Below are 19,775 nucleotides of genomic sequence, written 5' to 3' on the forward strand. Positions count from 1 at the left end.
ATTAGCTGCATTTCGACCAGCCACAATGTTAGAATACTGCGTGGACATTAATATATCGGTAATAATATTATATATAATACTATAATTATGACAGGGGCCGTATTTCTGTTTGATTACATTTGTACATGATGTTGTAAGTCCATGCACGCTGCAGTGAGCCAGGAGGTCTAAATAAAGACAACACTGAGAGATTCCTGTTATCAGGCTAATTTTTAATCAGATATAAATCGATTTTTTTCTTCTTCTCAATTCTAAACTATTTCCTTGACGTCACGGTTTCCGTGCGGTCTCCTTTAAGGTTGCCAGGGGTGACGGGCTCACATGTCAGAACGAGGAGAATTGACGTCAGTGACGGCCGTTGATTGGTTCTCAGCCGTATCCGGTGGGGCAACGGTCCAGGGCTCGGAAAAAAAAATCGAAGCGAGGAGGATCTGGTAACGGTACGCTCTGAGAAATATCATCCATCCCGAGTCGCTATCGAAGGGCTCGGCAGGAATTTACAGTTTCTTGTGAGTATTCGCGCTGTTTCCGCTCGTCTGTCGCGTGACCTCTGGATAGGTGAAATTTGTTTCCTTCGTCTCGCGTTTGTTTATGATAGAACTCAAGATGGCGTCATTGGAGGAGAGCTTTGCCTTTGCACCGAGCTAGCCAGCTAGGCATCAAAACTAGACTCACTCTTTGACACAACGTAGGCCGAAGACAGTTCAGCGAACGTACGGAACATGAAGTATTCACATATTTGGTGTTTATTGGGTATTACAATGTAGGGTGGGTAGCTTTTCCGTGTCAGTCTGTTTGCTGTAAGTTATTGGGCTGCAGCCGTCAGCCTCCTCATGAAGCCTTCCTGACCTAGACGGTGTTGCAGACAGGGCATTTGCTTCATACTGTCTCTAAAGGCGGTAACATTTACTCACTTTGTAACCCGTTAGATGCGTTATTATCCCCCATCCTCCAGCACAGCCCGTTGTCACTTTTTCAGCAAGGTCATTTGTGAATCACTGTGTTTTCTCTAATTTAATTGACAGCTTCTGAGTAGACAACAGAGGTTACGCTGCAGCTCAGTAACTACATCACAAAATGTACATGTTAATTATATACTTTCACTACCTACAATATTTAAACTAAAATGTACTGATGATGTGTGGCAGAAGATTCCTGTTAAGTCTGCAGTCTCTTAATTTATCCGATCTGGTTGGAAAACAGTATGATTTGTGTCTTAGTTATAGGTTTAGATGAAAGCAAGCCTGTCAAGTTTCCACCATGAGTGTAAGTTAGTTGCATAAAGGTTGTGTCAGCCTCATCTTTGATATCAAGACCAGTAATCTCCACTGGGCCTAGTCAGATTGGGAAATGATCCGAAGCCTATTATACTTATGCACATGCATGATACTCTTGCAAGGACAGGATGGCTCGGTCTGTTTACTCAACAAAAAAAAAATTGCACATGTTGGTTCCATGAGGCCTTCCTGTTCTAGGCAACACAGCTTGATCGAGCTCAGAGGTCTCCGAAGAAGCCTGTATCGGGCTGATCACATGATCTGGGATCTGCTATTTTGCTCAGTAGCAGCATTGTGTCCTGAGATGTTGAAAACCCCAAAAGCAAGTGCACTTGCTTTTTTATGGTTTGATCTGTTTCGCAAGCGGGATTGATTCACTGGCCTTCATTTCACCCTTTGCCTAAAATGAGGGCCTTGTGTATGATGCTGCTTCTTTTGATAGAGGGCTCCTTTCAGGCCGGTTAACAAAAAGTCAAGTTGTTTTGAGTAAATAAACTGTTGTTGCCTGTGGCCAGATACGTGTGATCGCATCATATGACCCGTTTTCACCGCTGACACTAAGAACCACTCGGCCTCTTAGTGTCAGCGGCCCCCCCCCCCCCCCATCTCTCTGTGCCTTCACACCCTGGTCCTATTTCTCTCACATTCTTCTGTTTTCTTTATGTCCATTTCTCATCACGACACACACAGTCCTCCCCCTGCTACAGTGCTACTCTTCTGGCTAATCCTGTGACTCCCAAATTGTGCAGAGATGATCTGAAACTATGCCCCCCTCTCCCCCGTTACTGTCCATTCTCTCCAGTAAAAAAGGTTAGAGGTCACAGAGCAGGGTTGTGGTTGTCGTCATGGCATCTGGAAGTACGAGCAGCGAGGAGGAGCGGAGCCTGAGGGAGTGTGAGCAGTATGTGCAGAAACACAACATTCAACAGCTGCTGAAGGACTGCATTGTCCAGCTGTGCACCTCCAGGCCGGACAGGCCCATGGCCTTCCTCAGGGAGTACTTCGAGAGGCTGGAGAAGGTTTGTGTCCGTGCTTTTTTTTTTGGGTTGTCCTTATTGGTCAGTGGGCAGAAGGCAGATTGTGTTTTTTATATATATATATATATATATATATATATATATATATATACTCCTATATTACACCAGACAGTTACTGTCTCATAAGTCAGCTGATAATTGCCATCATAAACTGTATTTATGTACACTCGGTCAGATTTCCTTTTTATTTATCTGGCAAAAAACAACAACACATGACACAGTGGATGTCAACGATGAAGCAACTTCTCATTTAGCCTGAAGCACTTTATTTTTCTGTGATGCCAACAATAAGTATGATAATCATGTTTGGCTTGAAAGCTTCTATAACATTTATTTTTTTCATCATCGGGTCTGAGAACAGCAGCTTGGAAACGCGAAGCAATAACAAAAACATGTTTGTAACATTAACAGCAAGCTCATTAGCTTTATTTTCAGTTGTTTGTGTGTGGTGCTCACTCTGTAACTAGTGAAGAAATCACTGCATTACAGGAGTTTTGTATAAATATGCTTTGGGCAGGATTTTGGACTTCTCAAGTGTACATTTACACTTTGATGAGGCTTGTGGAAGCCATGTTCTATTATCTACATCTAGAAAGATGCACTCATAACTAGATACTATCTCGCTAGCTTACTAATTTGAGGTAGGAGCTATTTTAGAATTACTTGGAGTGTCTTTTACAGCTCATCATCCGCTTTTAAATTATCAGATTTTTTCAGATGCTCACTTGACCGTAACATTTACATCATCATGGAGAATATTAGCTTTACCAAAACATAGAACATAGAACTTGGCTGGAAATAGTTTTCCGACATACTTAAATATTATACATATTTGTAATCTCTGAGTTGACTCCCCAGGCGGTCTGACAGCTACAAAAACACACTGGATGATTTAAGGAGGAACATCAGACGTCATTTTTAGTTGTGCTTTAAATTGAACACTCGACTTAACATGGTTTTCATTTAAAATGTGTTTTGGATTTGTCTGTTTATGTAGCACTTTATTGCACAAAAAGTGTATTTTCAAATGACCAATGACTTAACTTAGATGAAACCGCAGCAGCTTAAGACCTCCATCCCCCTCTCCCTCCTCCAGGAGGAGGCCAAGCAGATTCAGAACCAGCAGAAGGCCAGCAGTTCCCGTTCAGACTCACGCGACGAGGAGGTCTCTCCGCCCATGAACCCGGTGGTAAAGGGCCGCCGGCGGAGAGGAGCCTTCAGCGCGGAGGTCTACACAGAGGAGGATGCCGCCTCATATGTCAGAAAGGTAGAAGTGCACGCGTGCAAGCAGCTTACAAGAGTGTCGCAACACTGATGCTATCAGTGTCGCAACACTGATGCTATCAGTGTTATGAGAAGTTGCGTGACGTCTTTGTGGTGTGTGTTCTCAGGTCATTCCAAAAGACTACAAGACGATGGCAGCCTTGGCCAAAGCTATTGAAAAGAACGTGCTCTTCTCACACCTGGACGACAATGAGAGGAGGTACCTGTTTGTTCTTTTGTTGTTTTTTTTTTTTTTTAAATGGCTTTATTGTAATTGTGTAACTGTGTTCAGCTGGTCATCTCACAACTCTGCTCCTTTCCAGTGACATATTTGATGCAATGTTTCCAGTCACCTACATCGCTGGGGAAACAGTTATCTTGCAGGGTAGGACGACATATTCTCAGTGATTAACGTTTATCCAAATCCCAGCATGTCCTCGTGTGACGCTAACGGTCTCCTTGTATGCACCCAGGTGACGAAGGGGACAATTTCTATGTTATCGACCAAGGGGAGATGGATGTGAGTGTCTGATCCTCGTCATGATTTGCAAGAAATGTTTTTGATTATTTTTTTTTTTTACATTTTAACACCTTGGTCTTTACCCCACTAATCTGACAGGTGTACGTGAACAATGAATGGGTGACCAGCATCGGGGAGGGAGGCAGCTTCGGAGAGCTGGCCCTGATATACGGCACCCCGAGGGCGGCCACAGTGAGAGCCAAGACCAACGTCAAGCTGTGGGGCATCGACAGAGACAGCTACAGGAGAATACTCATGGTGAGGAGACATGTTATTAGTATGCGGGTCTGTAATGCAAAAGAAGGACCACTGTTTGTAAAGCTTGGTCGGGAAACGTTTGTCATTAATGACAACACGACTGTCTTTCTCTTCAGGGAAGCACTTTGAGAAAGAGGAAGATGTACGAGGAATTCCTCAGGAAAGTGTCCATTTTAGGTGAGTTCATTTTTCTAATCGGCCTCATCCCAAAACTTAAAAATAGAAGAAGAGACGCGTGTAACTTGTGTTTGGTGCTGAGATTAAAATAACCTGAAAGAGTTTGCTAAAAATATCTCTCCTGAGAAGAAAAGAAAACCAAAAACAGGTTCAACCATTCAAATGAGTGGTTTTTTTCCCAGGGTTATATGTCACTTCAGCTGACTCCTTTCTTCTTTGTGTCCCCCCCCCCCCTCAGAGTCTCTTGACAAATGGGAGCGTCTGACAGTCGCTGATGCCTTGGAGCCCGTCCAGTTTGAGGATGGACAGAAGATTGTTGTGCAGGGAGAGCCAGGAGATGAGTTCTTCATCATCTTAGAGGTATGTATACATATATGATCAATAACTTTTCCGTCATGCACACACGTGTCTTTCTTACATGCTTACGTGTGACACTGGATTCTACCTTTGAACTCTGAAGTTTGATCACTTCTATAATTGGCTGTTGGTTTCGTTACATCAAACAGTTCGGTGGTGTCGGAGCCGCTCGATCCACGTTCATGTGTTCGGCTCTTTAAACTCGTGCAACCTGTTTGTTATTCATACATCGTGATGTGAGACTCCCCCTGAACACGCATTTGATCTTTTAACTGAAACGATTAGTCAGTAAGTCGATTAGTCCATCAACAGAAAACGAATTTGCAACTATTTTGATCATCAAATAATAAAATGCAACATTGTGACTAAATACCGGCTCCATCTTCTCAAATATGTCAATTTGTTGCTTTTTTTTTTTTGCTCTTACATTTCTGTTTGTGAGATAAATAAAACAATATGAACACAATGTATTTATGATTTTGATGATTTTTTGACAAAATAATTAATCATGAAGTTAATCAATAGATTAATCGATCATGATAATAATCATTAGTTGCTGCCACAATTAGTTAAAAAAATTAATAAAACGTAATATATATTTTTTCTTCGTGGTATTAAACTGATCAGTCTATATGCATGAAAACATTTCACTGAATTACTTATCTCTGTATTTCTGCTTTTTATGAGTGAAGTTGTTTTATTGATAGAAAGCTTTGTCTCAATTTTGAATGTGATCACATTCTCATAAAAATCACATGTTTTAGTAACGTGTAACTAACGTGTAACTAATGCAAGATTCATGATGATTTCAAGAATGATCCAAACTTGTGTGTGTGTGTCTGTCTCAGGGTTCTGCAGCGGTGTTGCAGCGTCGCTCAGAGAACGAGGAGTTTGTGGAGGTGGGGAGATTAGGACCCTCTGACTACTTTGGTAAGAACTCATCACAGCACTTCTTTATTCTTTATTATTTTGTAGTGCTGTTATAAGTAAAAACAAATTGAGAACATTATCTAGTGGCACTAAACGCATGATTAAAAATGTCATTTTATGTTGGTGAAGGATTCATGTTTTGTTTGTCTGTGTGTGTCTGTGTGTGTGTGTGTGTGTGTCCTCCAGGTGAGATCGCTCTGCTGATGAACCGTCCCCGCGCTGCCACTGTGGTCGCCCGCGGCCCCTTGAAGTGCGTCAAGCTGGACCGGCCCCGCTTCGAGCGCGTCCTGGGTCCCTGTTCAGACATTCTCAAACGTAACATCCAACAGTATAACAGCTTCGTCTCGCTGTCTGTCTGAAGGGGCGTCTCTCTTTCTCTCTCCCTCGCTCTCTCCACCCGCTCCCTCCTTCCTCCTTTTAGACCCAGGGTCCACCAATGCAATTTGCTTTTTTTTTGTCACTTTCTTCTTCTTTCTGTTGGCTTTTCTCCCTTTTTTTTTGTTTTGTTTTACACACAAAGATAATTTTGTTGTTACCACGCGTCACACTGAGGTGACTTTCAGCCATTCACCAGCGCTTGTACCAGCTGCTGTACGCTACCTTGTAGGCACAGTTACATCACACGTTATATATGTATTTTGCTGGTTACGCTTTCTTTTTAGACTTAAACGCAGAGCAGGATTGTTAGGAGATCTGAAAGACATTAGCTTCTCAGACTGATGAGACAGGACAATCAAACTTTACGCTATGGCGCTTTTGGTGAATTTGTTGCAGATTTATGTTGAGGAGTGAAGAAAAGAGAGGACTTCTTCTTCCCCGTTAAAGAGTTTCCTTTTTAACCCCGGTTAGCCTGAGTACATCGGAACCTGGAAACTGTAGAAAGCAGGAAGAAAATGATTCGCATCAAATTTTATCAGACGTTTTAAAGATTTATCTATATGATGGTTGTGCTCCTCTTGTTTTTGGTTCCCTTTTGATTGGCACGATGAGACGCTGACGAGTCAGTTTTGCTTAGTTGGAGAGAGCTCGTACAACTTAAGGTTTCTATTTTATCGTGCAGCTACCAGGCTAGTGCCAAATGTTTATTATTGTCACAACGCAAAGATGCGTAGCCGTGGAAATGCAATTTGGAGCTCCAAACAGGAAGTAGTTATTACCCTTAGCGTCCTCTTAATCTGTAGATCGACCATACAAGAACTGCCTTGACTACTCTGAGGAAGAAAGGAAGGGGAAAAAAAACAAAACAAGAGTATTAAGTGTATTTCAGTATTCATTTTTTTTTTTTTAGTATATACCAAATAACTTGGTCACTCTTCTGCTATGGTTTGTAATCAAAATGTTATCATAGTATAGTTAAAACGATCATAGTTATATTATTATCAATGACTAAATGATAAACTTATGGTTTTGGAGTGATGGTGAGCTTAAAAAAAAATATGTTTAACTGTCTTTTGTAAACACTTATTTTTCCATAAATTCTATTTTAGGTGTCCAGTGCCACAAAGTAAATAAATGCTCCTTCTTGTCAACTGACAAAAACAGTATGTAATCGTATTGTGTAAAACGTCATGGGTTAAAAACTTTTAAAAAATAGATCAAATGGGTAATTCCAGGTTTATTGAAGTGAAAAAAAACACACAAAAAAAAGAAGAAAAAACAAGAAGGTTTCTGGATTTCAGGACACCTGAAGTATTTATGTATTAAAGCATCACAGGTGAGCTGACGGGCAGAGTGAGCAGATATTTATTTAAAACTAGTGTCATTGCTTATTGCCTGTTGAAAAGGTGGCTGTCTTTTCATCAGAGTAGCTTGTGATCTGTTCTCTATGCTTACTTGGCATGATGTTTTAGGCATCCAGTGATCCGGTATGAATGGAAGCGTGTATTTAGAAAAGAAAAAAAACTGCAGTCGCGTGCAGAAGCAGGAACTTTGTCAAATATTTTGGGTTTGTTTCTCCCTAGCTTAACTGCTTCATGACTATTTAGATGGCATAAAATGTTTAAATCTTTTTTTTTTTTTTTTTTAAAGATCTTTACCAAATCACACAATGTTGACTTCTGGATTATAGGCTTAACTCTTCATTCCTGCCTCACTTGTCTGTTACCAGAAATGAACCAGTCGTGTGTTTCTCATTCAGAGCACCGGGACGCGCTTAGAATTGAGAGGCTTGTTTGTACGTCCGAAAATATTTGATTTTGGTGCCGATTTGAAGGGTCGCCAGGTTAGCGAGAAGAGATTTTCGTCAATGGACGTGAGTAATATGTACGTTTCTTTACAGTTAAATCGATCATCTGATCCTGATCCACAGGAAGTGACTCCGTTATGGGGCGTGGGTTTGACTCACCTTTTTATCGAAATATTGTTTTTTGTGTAAATAGCAGCATCATTGGTTTTCTTTTCAAATGTTTAGCCACACTGCAATTGTCCCGGTTTGCCTTAGCTTACCTAACCTGGGCTTACGGTAGTCGTCAGTCACTCCTGCTAGCCCGACCTTCAGTGAGTTTGTTAGGTCTGCAGCGCAGAGAGCTGCAGGCGATCAGAGGACCATTCTTTTTCTATTCTACCCTGTATTCAGTTTGACCTCCTGTATGTGCAAAGATGTTTATCCTTTTGGTATAGATTGTTCCAGATGGCAGTTTAAGCAATAAAAAAGTAAAAATGATTGATCTCTGTGTCGGGCTTCGTCCTTTTATGTTGCACCTTTTGGCTGTGTTACTGTAGTTGCAATGGTGGTTCCAGTTTAGTTAAGTCATTCCCTCCTATTACTGGAACTGGCTTTTGATTTAACTAGTTCCAACTCACGTGGAATTCATCTTAAAGACAAGCTCACTAATATTGGGTTTAGACAGTGTTCTGGTGGCTCTTGAAAACGGATGTACTATTACATCTGTCCACCAGGGGGAAACATGTTGCTGCAGAAAGGCCTTGCACCATCATATATATATAAATAGTCTGGTATATTGTAATCTATGAACACATTTTAAACGTGCTGTACTGCGGTTAATGATACTCTATCACTCAGCTTTTGCTGCGATATTTTCAAATAATGAGCACAAGTTTTAAACTTCATTATAAACAATTGTACTTGGCTCCGAGGAAACTACCAACATTTGCTGCATTAAAATGGTTGCTGTTAGTTACTTGGAGTTGAAGAAGATAATCTGTCATCCTTCATTTTCGACAGGGGTTTAAAAATGTGAATTCCTGTTGCTATGTTTAGTTTTAGTATATGCTGCGGTATGAAAGTATTTACCTGCGGCACAGAGCACCTTTTATGATCTCACTGCTTATCAGCCTCCCCACCTGCTCCGTCAGGCTGACGTCTGACTTTATTTGGCATCCCAAATCCCAAAGACCTCTTAAAAATAGCTGTGGTTGTTCGTCTTACTTTACATCACACAGAGACCTGGAACGTATCGGGACTGTTAGATAAGAGCAAAGAAAATAACGAAGCTCGAACACATTTACAGTAAACCGTTGGCTTAGTTCAGAGTTATTAGGGTATATGAATAACTCATATTTCTCAGTTGCCTTATGTCAGCCACTGCTCTGTCTCAGCCTGTTTTAGTTGACAGTGATATGTTGAAGCTCTTTAAACACTCTAATGAGACAGAAAGATTACAAGTCTGGAAAACGAGGCGGCGGAAACTAAATGGCAGTTTTAACTCTCACAAATACATCTACACTTACACTGCTGTTACTTGCAGGTTATCTCCAAAATAACTTTATTTCATAATCATTACATCACACAAATCTTTATTTCAGTGATCATAATATTCACCAGCATTAATTTGATAAACAGCTGATCCAGTTGCATGGCAGCTCTGTCTGATGAATATGAACTCCTTTGCTGATGTTGATGTGTCTCACAGTGAGAGAGCGTCTACATGGATCAAAGAAAGCTCCTGTATTCAATCCTGTACACTTTCACGGCTTTTGGTCTTTAATTGTTTCTTTAAAAGCTCTTTATTTAAATGTGTCGACTCCAAACCTACCTGATGGTGTGTAGGTGGACATGAAAAGTGAGCGCTCTGTCATAAAATGCACCCTTGGGGGAATTTATGACCCTGAGAGAAGGAAATTAAACCAAAAGACTCTGCTCCCTCTGCCTCCCTCGGCCTGCAGTGTTTAAAGTCGTCAATCTCCACAATGGCATTCCTTCCTTTTTCTGAAGATTTCACAGTGTTTTCCGTTCCCGGCTTGTTCCTTTAAAACCATCTGAGCCTTGTTTGCTCCCATGCGCTTCATCGTGAAGTCTTCTGTGGTGCAAAGAGCAGCTGCAACTCTTTTTCATCCTGCGTTACCTGACCTGTTCCGTCTCTGTGGCGGTCTGAGGGCTCGCTGTGGATTTGACAAAGTCCTTGGCGATCACCTCGTCCTCGCCCAGCCTCCGGCTGCAGCGCTGGACCGTTCTTAGGACCTTCTGTAGCCTGCGGTCCAGCGCTAAGAGGTGGGGCTCCGTCAGGATCGGCTGTAAAGGGTCTCCCTCCAGGGACTCCCTCATCACATCACTGAGTCTGAACTCGGGTCGGGCCAGAAGCTGGAGCCGCATGAGTGTGGAGTGCTTTATCCTGAGGAGGAGAGAAGACAGATCCATTTTCCTCCCAAAACTTCCAGACACTACACATCCCCTTGTCCCTTTTGACATGAAAATCTTATGGATAAACTGTATCGTATTCATGAATTTCAAAGGTGAATCCACAACCAAAGAGGCTGTTTTCCACTGCACCATACAACACTATACTCACATGCAGCACTGAGATAATGGAGCCAGGATGGACATCTCATCTTGAGAGTGCTTCCCAAACCTGAGCATAAGATGTGATAAGGAAATCAGACGGTGACGATTAATTTCACAATCATTACATTTTCTCTGACGTCTTTGTCTTACCCTCTGGCGTTGTCCAAGTGGAGAAGGAACCCTTCGTCCCCAAATTTAGTAAAAATCTCATAGTGGTGCCTGTCCATGTTGCCTGTAACACAGGGACACGAACTTTATAGAAAGATTGTTTCTGACGGTTCTGGGGTTTATGTGAATAATCGGCGATGAAGTGGTATTAAATACTTGTGAGGAAGTCAAAGATGGACATGTCTATGATGTTGAGGAGCCTGTTGCCAGAGTTATAGGGATACAGCTGCTTTATGATGTCACAGTAGAAGGGATTCCCTTCCCACCTTTTAAACAAGAAGACATACAGACATAAATGACTGATCCAGGAACTGTTGACTGCATTTGGATGTTTTGACCAGATGTTTGAAACAATTTGAGAAGAAACACAGTCTAAAATGAACCCTTCAGTTCATTTCGATTTTGAGACATTATTATAACGATGATACTGATGAAACCTGCTCAGCAGATTTATGGGACAAAACAGGAAGAGGCTGCTGTTGGTCTGGTGCAAACTGACTTCATAGGTTGCAAAATGGTGTAGCAAAGACAGAAAAGGGTCAAATTAAACAAAGCACTCTTCCGCCTCTTTCATCCCTGATTAGAAAAGCTGTTGACCAAAGAGATAAACATCCGATGTGCATCAACAGGATTTACAGGAAATCTGGTTTTTCATTTTATTTTGAAAATACTAGAATTTACAATCTGCCTGGAGGCCACCAACTGGCTACACCGCAGTTGGATTATAGTCAGAAGACAGCAGTTTTGCACCATGCTTTAACTAAACCATTTGGTAAACATATTTTCAGTAACATCCTATGATGTATTCATAGCATAGGAGGTCAAATGCCAGTATTTTTCCCTCTAAAATTAAATGTTATTTCTCTTGAGTGAGGTGGAGGTCTTACTCTTCTCGACCAGTGAAGGTGTAGGAGCGTATCCAGGGGTTGGGGATGGAGATGCGGGGAGCGATGCTGAGGCCGGGCAGGTAGGCAGACAGGGAGCCCTCCAGCAGGTCGGGGCCCCCGCACACTGCGTATTCAGTCTTACAAACGTACAGGCACTTGGCAAAGAAACACGTGTTGTTCGCTGTTGGGAAGCAGAGTGAAATGGCAAAATGAGTTTCATGTTTTTTTTAACCTCCTGTAAGACCACAACTGGTCGTGTTTCCACTGCTTCCAGTCTTTATGCTAAGCTAAGCTAAGTACAGTACAGACATGAGAATGGTGTTTTTCTTTTTAACCTGGTGAGGTGAAGAAGACAGCTCGTAGGTCTTCGTTGTGGGTGACTTGGAGGACTTCTCCCGTGATGTTCACCAGCCTGCCAGCCACTGGCGGGACCCTCCGGAAGTCAAGGATCCTAAAAAAAAACAAGTTGATGAGATACAGAAGAGAAACTCCATTAGAAATGGTTTCTTGTCTGAGGAATAGTTTACAGTTCACACAGTTCATGCTTACATAAATTGGATGTAAATGCAATGTGAACCCTGTCAAGATGATGGCATCCTTATCTCTGTCTCCTCGCCTCGTTTCACAGGAGCCCGTGGTTCATTTTCACTGATTCTTATCAATGAATGTACCCTACTGACAAGTCTCCACGTTGTGTAATTTAGCTGGCTGTGTTCATACACACTACCAAGAGCTTATACCTCCCAGAGGGCCGTATTTCAGTCATGTCTCGCAAACAGTAATCAAACAACAATCAGTGTGTGAAGCTGGATGGCTGTTTTCTCAGATACTCGGCGGCGTTCCCCAGCTGCTGATTTGTAGCGACGATGATGATAAGGGTTGGCAGCCCGCGCAGACACAGCAGAGAGAGACAACACACTGCCACAGATTAAAAACACACCGAATTAAAAATAGGAGACAGCAGAGAAATGATCTGTTTGTTTGGGTTTCATGACAGAAACTTACATTTGAAAGACCAACAGATACTTAGAATATGAGCAGAGAGGCGGTAGAATAATAATTACAGTGATTGTTTGAGTTGTTGACGTGGCACTGCCTTCTGTCTCGTCTGCTGAAGTGATGACTTATCATTGTGTGTGGCTTCTTAATGATACTGTCTAGCTGTATGACTGTATTTCAGAGTGAATCACCTCACCTCAGCTAATGTGCAATTTCACTACGTGTGTGTGTGTGTGTGTGTGTGTGTGTGTGTGTGTGTGTGTGTGTGTGTGTGTGTGTGTGTGTGTGTGTGTGTGTGTGTGTGTGTGTGTGTGTGTGTGTGTGTGTGTGTGTGTGTGTGTGTGTGTGTGTGTGTGTGTTCTGGTGTTTGCTCATAGCCTGTGGTTTATGTTGATCAGGTAGTTTGGAAATCCTGGTCTGAGCAAACATGTTGCAATCTTTGCTTAGGGTCGGTGATTTATTTGTTTGCCAAAGGAGACGTAGTTTTAATTTACAACTATTTCGGATTTTTTTTTTTAAATGATTGCATTTTGTTTCCGTTCATCAGTGGTAAGCTAAAACAAGAATATCTCCTTTGCTTCTGTAAGTGTTACAATCTAATGTCGTCACTGCTCCATAAGAAACGTTCAACGCTAGCGTCAGCATGCTAACATGCGCGCAATGTCAATGCTAACATGCTGATGCAGTGCGTGTTTAATGTTTTCCATGTTCAGCATCTTAGTTTAGCGTATTAGCGCGCTAACATTTGCTATTTATCACTAAACATGAGAAACAACTGAGGATGATGGGAATGTCAACAGTTCTGCAGGGATTTTGACCGCATGGATGCACGAAAGGAAAAGTCAGAGGATCACCAAAGTCAACAGGATTCATCCTCTGAGGACAATGAATGTGTGTACGAAATGTCATGGCAATCCATCCAATAGTTGGTGAGATATTTCAGTCCGGATCAAAGTCAAGGACCGGCAGTCATTGTCATCCTTATTGCCCTGCCGCAGGCGTGACATCAAAAGTTTGATGTGTAAATGATGACTAAGCTTTTTATGTGTTTCTCAGCTGGTCATAATTCTAAATGTAGGTTACTCTGCTGTGAAAGCCATTCATACTTTTTACTTGCTTCTTTACTTCCTGCTTCAGTTTTACATTTGCATCACGTATTGTCCCTTTAAAATGAAAGACCCAAAGAAAAACATTTGTTGCACTTCAGGATGCACCACAGCCATAACTGTGGCCAATAAAATGACAGATGTGCAACAAAAACTAAAACTACCCCCTAGCACCACACCCGCATAAATTCCACGAGAGACCACTTACGATGCACAGAGTGTAACAAAGATGGCAGTAAAACAGGACAAACAATGAAGTGATTGTGAGCAGTATGAGAGGAGAGGAGTGTCACACCTGTCCAGGTGAAAGGCAGCAATCTCTGCGTTGTGTCTCTGGAAATCAACAAAGTAGAAGAAGTCTTCTGGAGTCTCCTCGTCCCTCTGCTGCCTGACACACACACACACACACACACACACACACACACACGCAGTCAAGACACAACGATCAAGCTGCCAGTTGGTATATAATCAACACGACAAATACTATCATCTTAGCAGATATGAGATGATTCAGCCTGACGTACTGGCGCACTGTAATATACGGATTGCAGAACCCCATACTTCACCTAACACCCCACCTTTCTTTGACATAAAATCCGTTGGTGGTGTTTGATAAAGACCAGGGACTAAATCAAATGTGGGTTCAGTCCTCACCTCATTGGCTTGAACATGGCTTTAGCGAAGTTTTGCATCTTCAGAGCCAGTTTCAGGTGATGTCCGCTGGGCTTCACAACTAGAGCAGAGACAGAAAGACAAAGACACGTAACATTATGTAGAAACTTCAATGTCAGCTTGAAAAAATCAGCATCAGGCAACTGAGTCAGTGTCTAGCAGAGTTGGGGGAAATAATCGATACAGCATATTATCGTGATATTTTGCATGGCAATATTGTATTGAGATCGTACTGTGGGGCCTTTGGGGATTCCCACCCCTAGCATTTGTTTTTTGGGCTTAATCCTCCAGAGGCCAGTCCAAACTGCAACCCTCTCTACATGAAGATCTGTTCCCTGTGATAAAGTAATTGGGGTTTGGCCACACAGCTTGCAATCTGCTCTCTCTCTCTCTCTCTCTGGCTGTATATTATGTCACAGCAGTATAGGCCAGACTAACCACACACACGCCTTGGCCCTGCTGCTCTCTGTCAGACTCTAGGGTATTAATAATAGTTCACAATCATACAAGGTTTACAATCACTATTTCTTTTTTCTGGAAATGAATCAAACAGGACCAAACCGGCATAAAAACAGCCTTCCTGGTCGATGAACGCTGTCGCTCACTCTTTGGGTACTGAAATAATAAGAAAGTCTTTTGAGGTTACATTTAAACAGACGGGACGGATTGTTTTGTTGCATTTCTTCTTGGCAGTGAATGATGTTTGTGTGGTCGGCCACATAACTGTGCTGGTCAAGCACAGACAGGACACAAAGCAGTATATACAAGAATACTGTCTGAAAATACTGAACAATTAAAACTTTTTTTTTGCCATACAACTTTGCTTTAATGTTCATACCTACCTAAAAAGTATGATACAGCCTCTTCACATACTTTGGGTCCAAACAGAAAGCTGCATCATTACTCCACTCCCCATACATGCTAGTTTTTGCTAAAATAACATACATTCAAAGTGACTTTGTCTGTACATTTTTCAATAATCCATCCACTCATTTGCATATTTGGCTTGCGTGCTGCTCCGAGGTAGGAGAGGACAGCGTAGGTGGCGGCTGGTGTGTAGGTTGAAGCCTGCAAACGTTGGCTTCCCTCAGAGCGCGCAGACATCAAACATTTACTGTAATTAAGAGCTCTGCCTTTGAACACAAACACACGCCTGCCTTTTTGCCCCAGAGCAAGTGTCTTACACAGACAGACAGACAAATCTGGATTTTGACGCCAAACGGAAAAAACAGAATTTTCGCTATCACAAAGGCAGCAGTGTGTTTGTCTCCGACGGTACCGCCAAGCACAGCGAGAGACATGGAGAGAGAAACAAAGGGGCTAGTCAGACATCTAAAACAAAGAAGATCAAAACCCAAACAAATATAGAAGCTTAATTGACCATACCTTTGGTACAATCACATGCTCCTTTTAGGGCCTTCTCATCTTGAGTGTAATCTGTAAGAGATAAAGGTTTGTTAGCTCATAATTTAGCATTACAGTGTCACATGTAGCATTTTAACAACGATTTGTCACAAGAGTTTGGACACATAGCCAGAATATTAGCATCTCCAAGAGCCTCTATAATCCAGCATTCACTAAATCAGAAAACCAAATGGTGACAACTAATTACAAGCAATCCCAAATATTTTTATACTGACACGCATATGTTTTAAATCCCAACTATCCATCCATCACCTGAGCTGATGACGGTCATGCTCTGCATGTCCTTGAGGAGTTGTGGGATGGCGCGGTCTTGGCGGGAGTAAAGAGCATAGCGGTTTATTCCCAGGTGGAACTTCAGCCAGCTAGCGCCGGCGTCAAAGGTCACTTCATGTTCAGTCACGGTGATGTTGGACATAGCCGCTGCCTCGCTGTAGAGTTTCATATGTCTGAGGAGTGAGAAGCAGCACAGAGGTTACTTGTATAGGGGATGAATTCATTAAAAATAGATCGGGATACGTGTTATCATACGCTTTCTTGCTGCAGAGGGCTTTTGAATGCCATGTTACATAAACAACAACAAAGTAGCTCACTGAAAGAGACCAGGATTTCTTGCTGTGCTGTTGCTAAACCCCGGATTGCCAAGCTTTAAATAAAAGAATCCACTGCTTGGGAATCACTTCTTACAACATTTTGTGAAGGCAGTGGTTTATTTTGGAAAGACCACAGACTTGGAGTGGTACTTGGTGCCAGAAATCCATGGCAAAGTGCACTCAACAGGTTGTCTCAGCAGCAGCATTTACAAGAATGTGTTTAAAATGAAAGAAGATGTGAGCGACTACACGGGGTTGCAGGCATTTGTTGAATTTATTAGACACACTCTGTTTTATAACTTGTTTTATTTGCCCCTCTCCTCCTGTAGCCCAATTCTGCTTACAAATATAGACATTTTATTAGTTCTCTTATGGGCTCTCTATTGTTTTTAACAGTGGTTGTACCAACATTTTGAATTTCCACAGCCTCCTCTCCTCTCTGCTATACTTAAATCCAGAGCAACAATAATCTGAGACCAAAAACACTCTCACCACCACAGAGAGTCGGTGGTGAGAGTGGCACCACATTGCCAGAGCTGACCACACTGAGTGGGACGGTCATCTCCCAACCCAAACAAACTCCATCACGGGCTGCTTAAAGTGCCGAGATTATGAAGCAAAGACCTATAAATATGAGCCATCAGTCACCCAGCGAGGTGAAGTGAAAGATCAAGGTAATCAGGACAGTGGACAAGAGCAGACCAGACTAGTGTAGACACACACAAAATAGGAAAGAGGAAGTGGAGAATGTTCCAGTGATAGTTTCTTGCAACATTGGCCAAAAACCGGAAATGTGTTTTAAACCCATTTCCTTTGTCAGCATGACAATAAAAGCTGTCGTTGCTGTTCATTTGAGCAGTCAAAGAGCTCTCCTACATGTGTTTGTTGCAGTGTTGAGATGCTGTTGCAAGATATGCAAAGTCTCCAACAAGCCTTTGGGCTATCCATTGTTTTGGTGCACATTTATAAAAGGCAGCAGAGAGAGGAGATCCGTTGCTCATATTTCTTCTTATTTTCCAGCATGAGAGGCCAAAATCTGTATCTCTCTGAGCGAGTGCACTGCGTCGGGATAGACAGACAGCCTCACAAGCCAAGACGGCTTCAGCTCCCACAGATTAGAATGGGCTTTAGCAGTTTTAAATCCTTGTTTACCTTAAAGAGAGCGTTCCAGACGCGAGCTCTCCGTATGACATGTTTGTGAGTGCTTTCTGCCACCAGCCCACTCCACGTTGCACTTTTATGACGTACAGAATTGTCTACACATCCTGTTGTCTGTCTGTGGGTGTACATCTGTTATCTGTATATGTGTTTGTGCGCGTCTGCAGGTGGTGATGTCGGTGACCCTGCCCCGTGACCACAGTCAAGCCCCAACGCGTCCTTTACACAGTGAGATCTGTCAGCCAAAATGAGCCGTTGAGCAACACAAGCCATGTTTAGATAATTCTCAGCCATTGCACAATCAATGCACTGTGGACAATGCCGAAATGTGTCTTTTAAAATCAAGTAAATGACACCAGAAACTGACCTTTCCCAGCGTGACACCTTCCTCCTGTAGTGCTCCATCAGGTGCTCCGCCTGCAGCAGCCTCTCCTCCGGGCCCGGCACCGGAGTCTGGATGTTGTACAGAGGGTGAGCAAACAGCCTCCCCAGCTTTGAGCCCCCATCAGCGGCTTCAGATGTGATACCATCCAGGGGGGGCGCGGAAGTCCAGTTGGAGAGCTGCGGGGTGGCGAGACCCCCGTGCCTCGGAAGGGTGAGGTTGATGGGACCGCATGGACAAAAGTGTCCCGATCCTTGGCCCACGCTCCGCAGCTTTGGCAGGAGGATAAAGTAGAGGTCAGCAGAGAAGATGGCTGTGAGGGTCGCGGCCAAGAAGAGACGGTCTCTCCTCATCATTTGAACAGAGAGGGGGTAAATGTAGAAAGAGAAAGCTAAAAAACTATGTGCTGCTTTAGAGAGTGCGAGGCATCACTTGTAGTCTCCCACACAGTCAGCCAAGCAGAGGTTGGTCCAAGTCTGTCTCTTTCTCTTTTCTATCTGTGTGTTTCAGTCTGTTCCTTCCAGCCTCACTTCTTCTTCTTCTCCTCCTCCTCCTTCTCCTCCTCCTCCTCCTCCTCCTCCTCCTCCTCCTCCTCCTCCCTTGGCAGCGTCTGAAGAAAGAGCCGAGCCGAGAGCGAGCATGTGTTTGCAACAGTCACTGACAGTTTGGCTGCTTCCAGGGACCTGCTGCTCTGGGGACGAGAGAGCGAGAGTGTGCGTCTGTGTGTGTGTGTGTGTGTGTGTGCAGGTATGTGCACGAGCGTCAAGTGACAGGTTAGGAGATTGGAAGTGAGCGTGGTTTAGAAAACACACACACTCTGAAGCAAAAGTCCTTGGGAGCAGGAAGGGGTGGAGACTGTGAACCTCTTCTTGTCACAGCAGATCTGAATGAAACCCCGTCCAACTGGCGTATCCACTCTGATGCAATGCATGTGTGTGTGTGTGTGTGTGTGTGTGTGTGTGTGTGTGTGTGTGTACAGCTGCAGGTCCAAGTCCAGTTTTCATTCATGCGTGTGTGTGTGTGTGTTTAAGTTGGCTGCCTTCCTCTCCAATTTTCTGGCAGGGGGATTGTGAGTGTGCATGTGTAGATATACAGGTGTAAAAGTGTGTGTGAAGTCTGCGTGAGCGTGTGACTTGCCTTGACATCCCAAGAAGGCGTGGAGACGAGGCTCCCTTCCCTCTGTCATCTCCTCCGCTCCTCCTCATTAAGTAGAGTCCTCTTTCACTCCATCAAATCTTCTCTCCCCCTCCCATCATCCCATGCTTCATGTCATCCCTGCTTCAAACGCTCACCCTCTTTGCTCCTCTGCCATCTTTTCTACCTCTCTCCTTCCTTATCCTCTCTTTCTCTCGCCTTTTTTTCGCCACAGACGTCCAGTCTGTTTTTGCTCCGGGCAAAAATTCCCAGCTGCACTTTCCTTCCTGCTGCAGTTCCCACAAATGAATCCCTCGCTTTTCTTCCTGTCACGCTGGTCTACGGAAGAGACGCAAATTCAGAAAAGGCAGTGCTGGAAACAAAACTAAAAAAACAACTTCTTGCACAACTTCAAATGAGGAAACACGCAGGAAGAAATAACCCCTCGTTCACAGGCCACCTTTTCTCTCCCTCTGTGATTCCTGTGAAAACATACAGTGTATAAATTACGATTGCTGCTTGTTGCCCATTACGCCTCTAAAAGCCCTAAGCAGCTTTATACTGAAGCAATGAAGATCTCACAGGGCATTTCCCCGCCTGCATCTGCGCTGTTGTTACTGTGGTATTTTGGAACATCTGTCGTCTGTTTGGGTGTGTGTGTGTGTGTGTGAGAGAGAGTCTGGCAAAATTATGC

At 43.2% G+C, this 19,775-nt stretch overlaps 2 protein-coding genes across 2 annotated transcripts; one reads left to right on the forward strand and one right to left on the reverse strand.

Annotated features, from left to right (window-relative positions):
- Positions 1-351: 351 nt before the first annotated feature.
- Positions 352-8,481, forward strand: LOC142951700 (cAMP-dependent protein kinase type I-alpha regulatory subunit). The gene is made up of 11 exons (XM_076093426.1): positions 352-509; positions 2,080-2,296; positions 3,411-3,581; positions 3,706-3,797; positions 3,901-3,962; positions 4,051-4,097; positions 4,197-4,355; positions 4,472-4,532; positions 4,771-4,892; positions 5,738-5,819; positions 6,006-8,481. Exons 2-11 carry the CDS (start codon positions 2,123-2,125, stop codon positions 6,176-6,178), a joined length of 1,143 nt encoding a protein of 380 aa, XP_075949541.1. The 5' UTR covers positions 352-509; positions 2,080-2,122; the 3' UTR covers positions 6,179-8,481.
- Positions 8,482-9,516: 1,035 nt separating this feature from the next.
- fam20a (FAM20A golgi associated secretory pathway pseudokinase) lies at positions 9,517-19,646 on the reverse strand. Its single transcript, XM_076093430.1, has 11 exons — positions 17,933-19,646; positions 16,070-16,263; positions 15,779-15,829; positions 14,375-14,453; positions 14,016-14,108; positions 11,951-12,066; positions 11,616-11,796; positions 10,885-10,994; positions 10,711-10,792; positions 10,568-10,627; positions 9,517-10,390 (listed from the first exon to the last, which is right to left on the reverse strand). Exons 1-11 carry the CDS (start codon positions 18,301-18,303, stop codon positions 10,120-10,122), a joined length of 1,608 nt encoding a protein of 535 aa, XP_075949545.1. The 5' UTR covers positions 18,304-19,646; the 3' UTR covers positions 9,517-10,119.
- Between the last annotated feature and the right edge of the window lie 129 nt (positions 19,647-19,775).

Source organism: Anarhichas minor, unplaced genomic scaffold, assembly GCF_050575085.1.
Source record: "Anarhichas minor isolate MPS153535 unplaced genomic scaffold, ASM5057508v1 ptg000017l, whole genome shotgun sequence".
Classification (NCBI taxonomy): domain Eukaryota; kingdom Metazoa; phylum Chordata; class Actinopteri; order Perciformes; family Anarhichadidae; genus Anarhichas; species Anarhichas minor.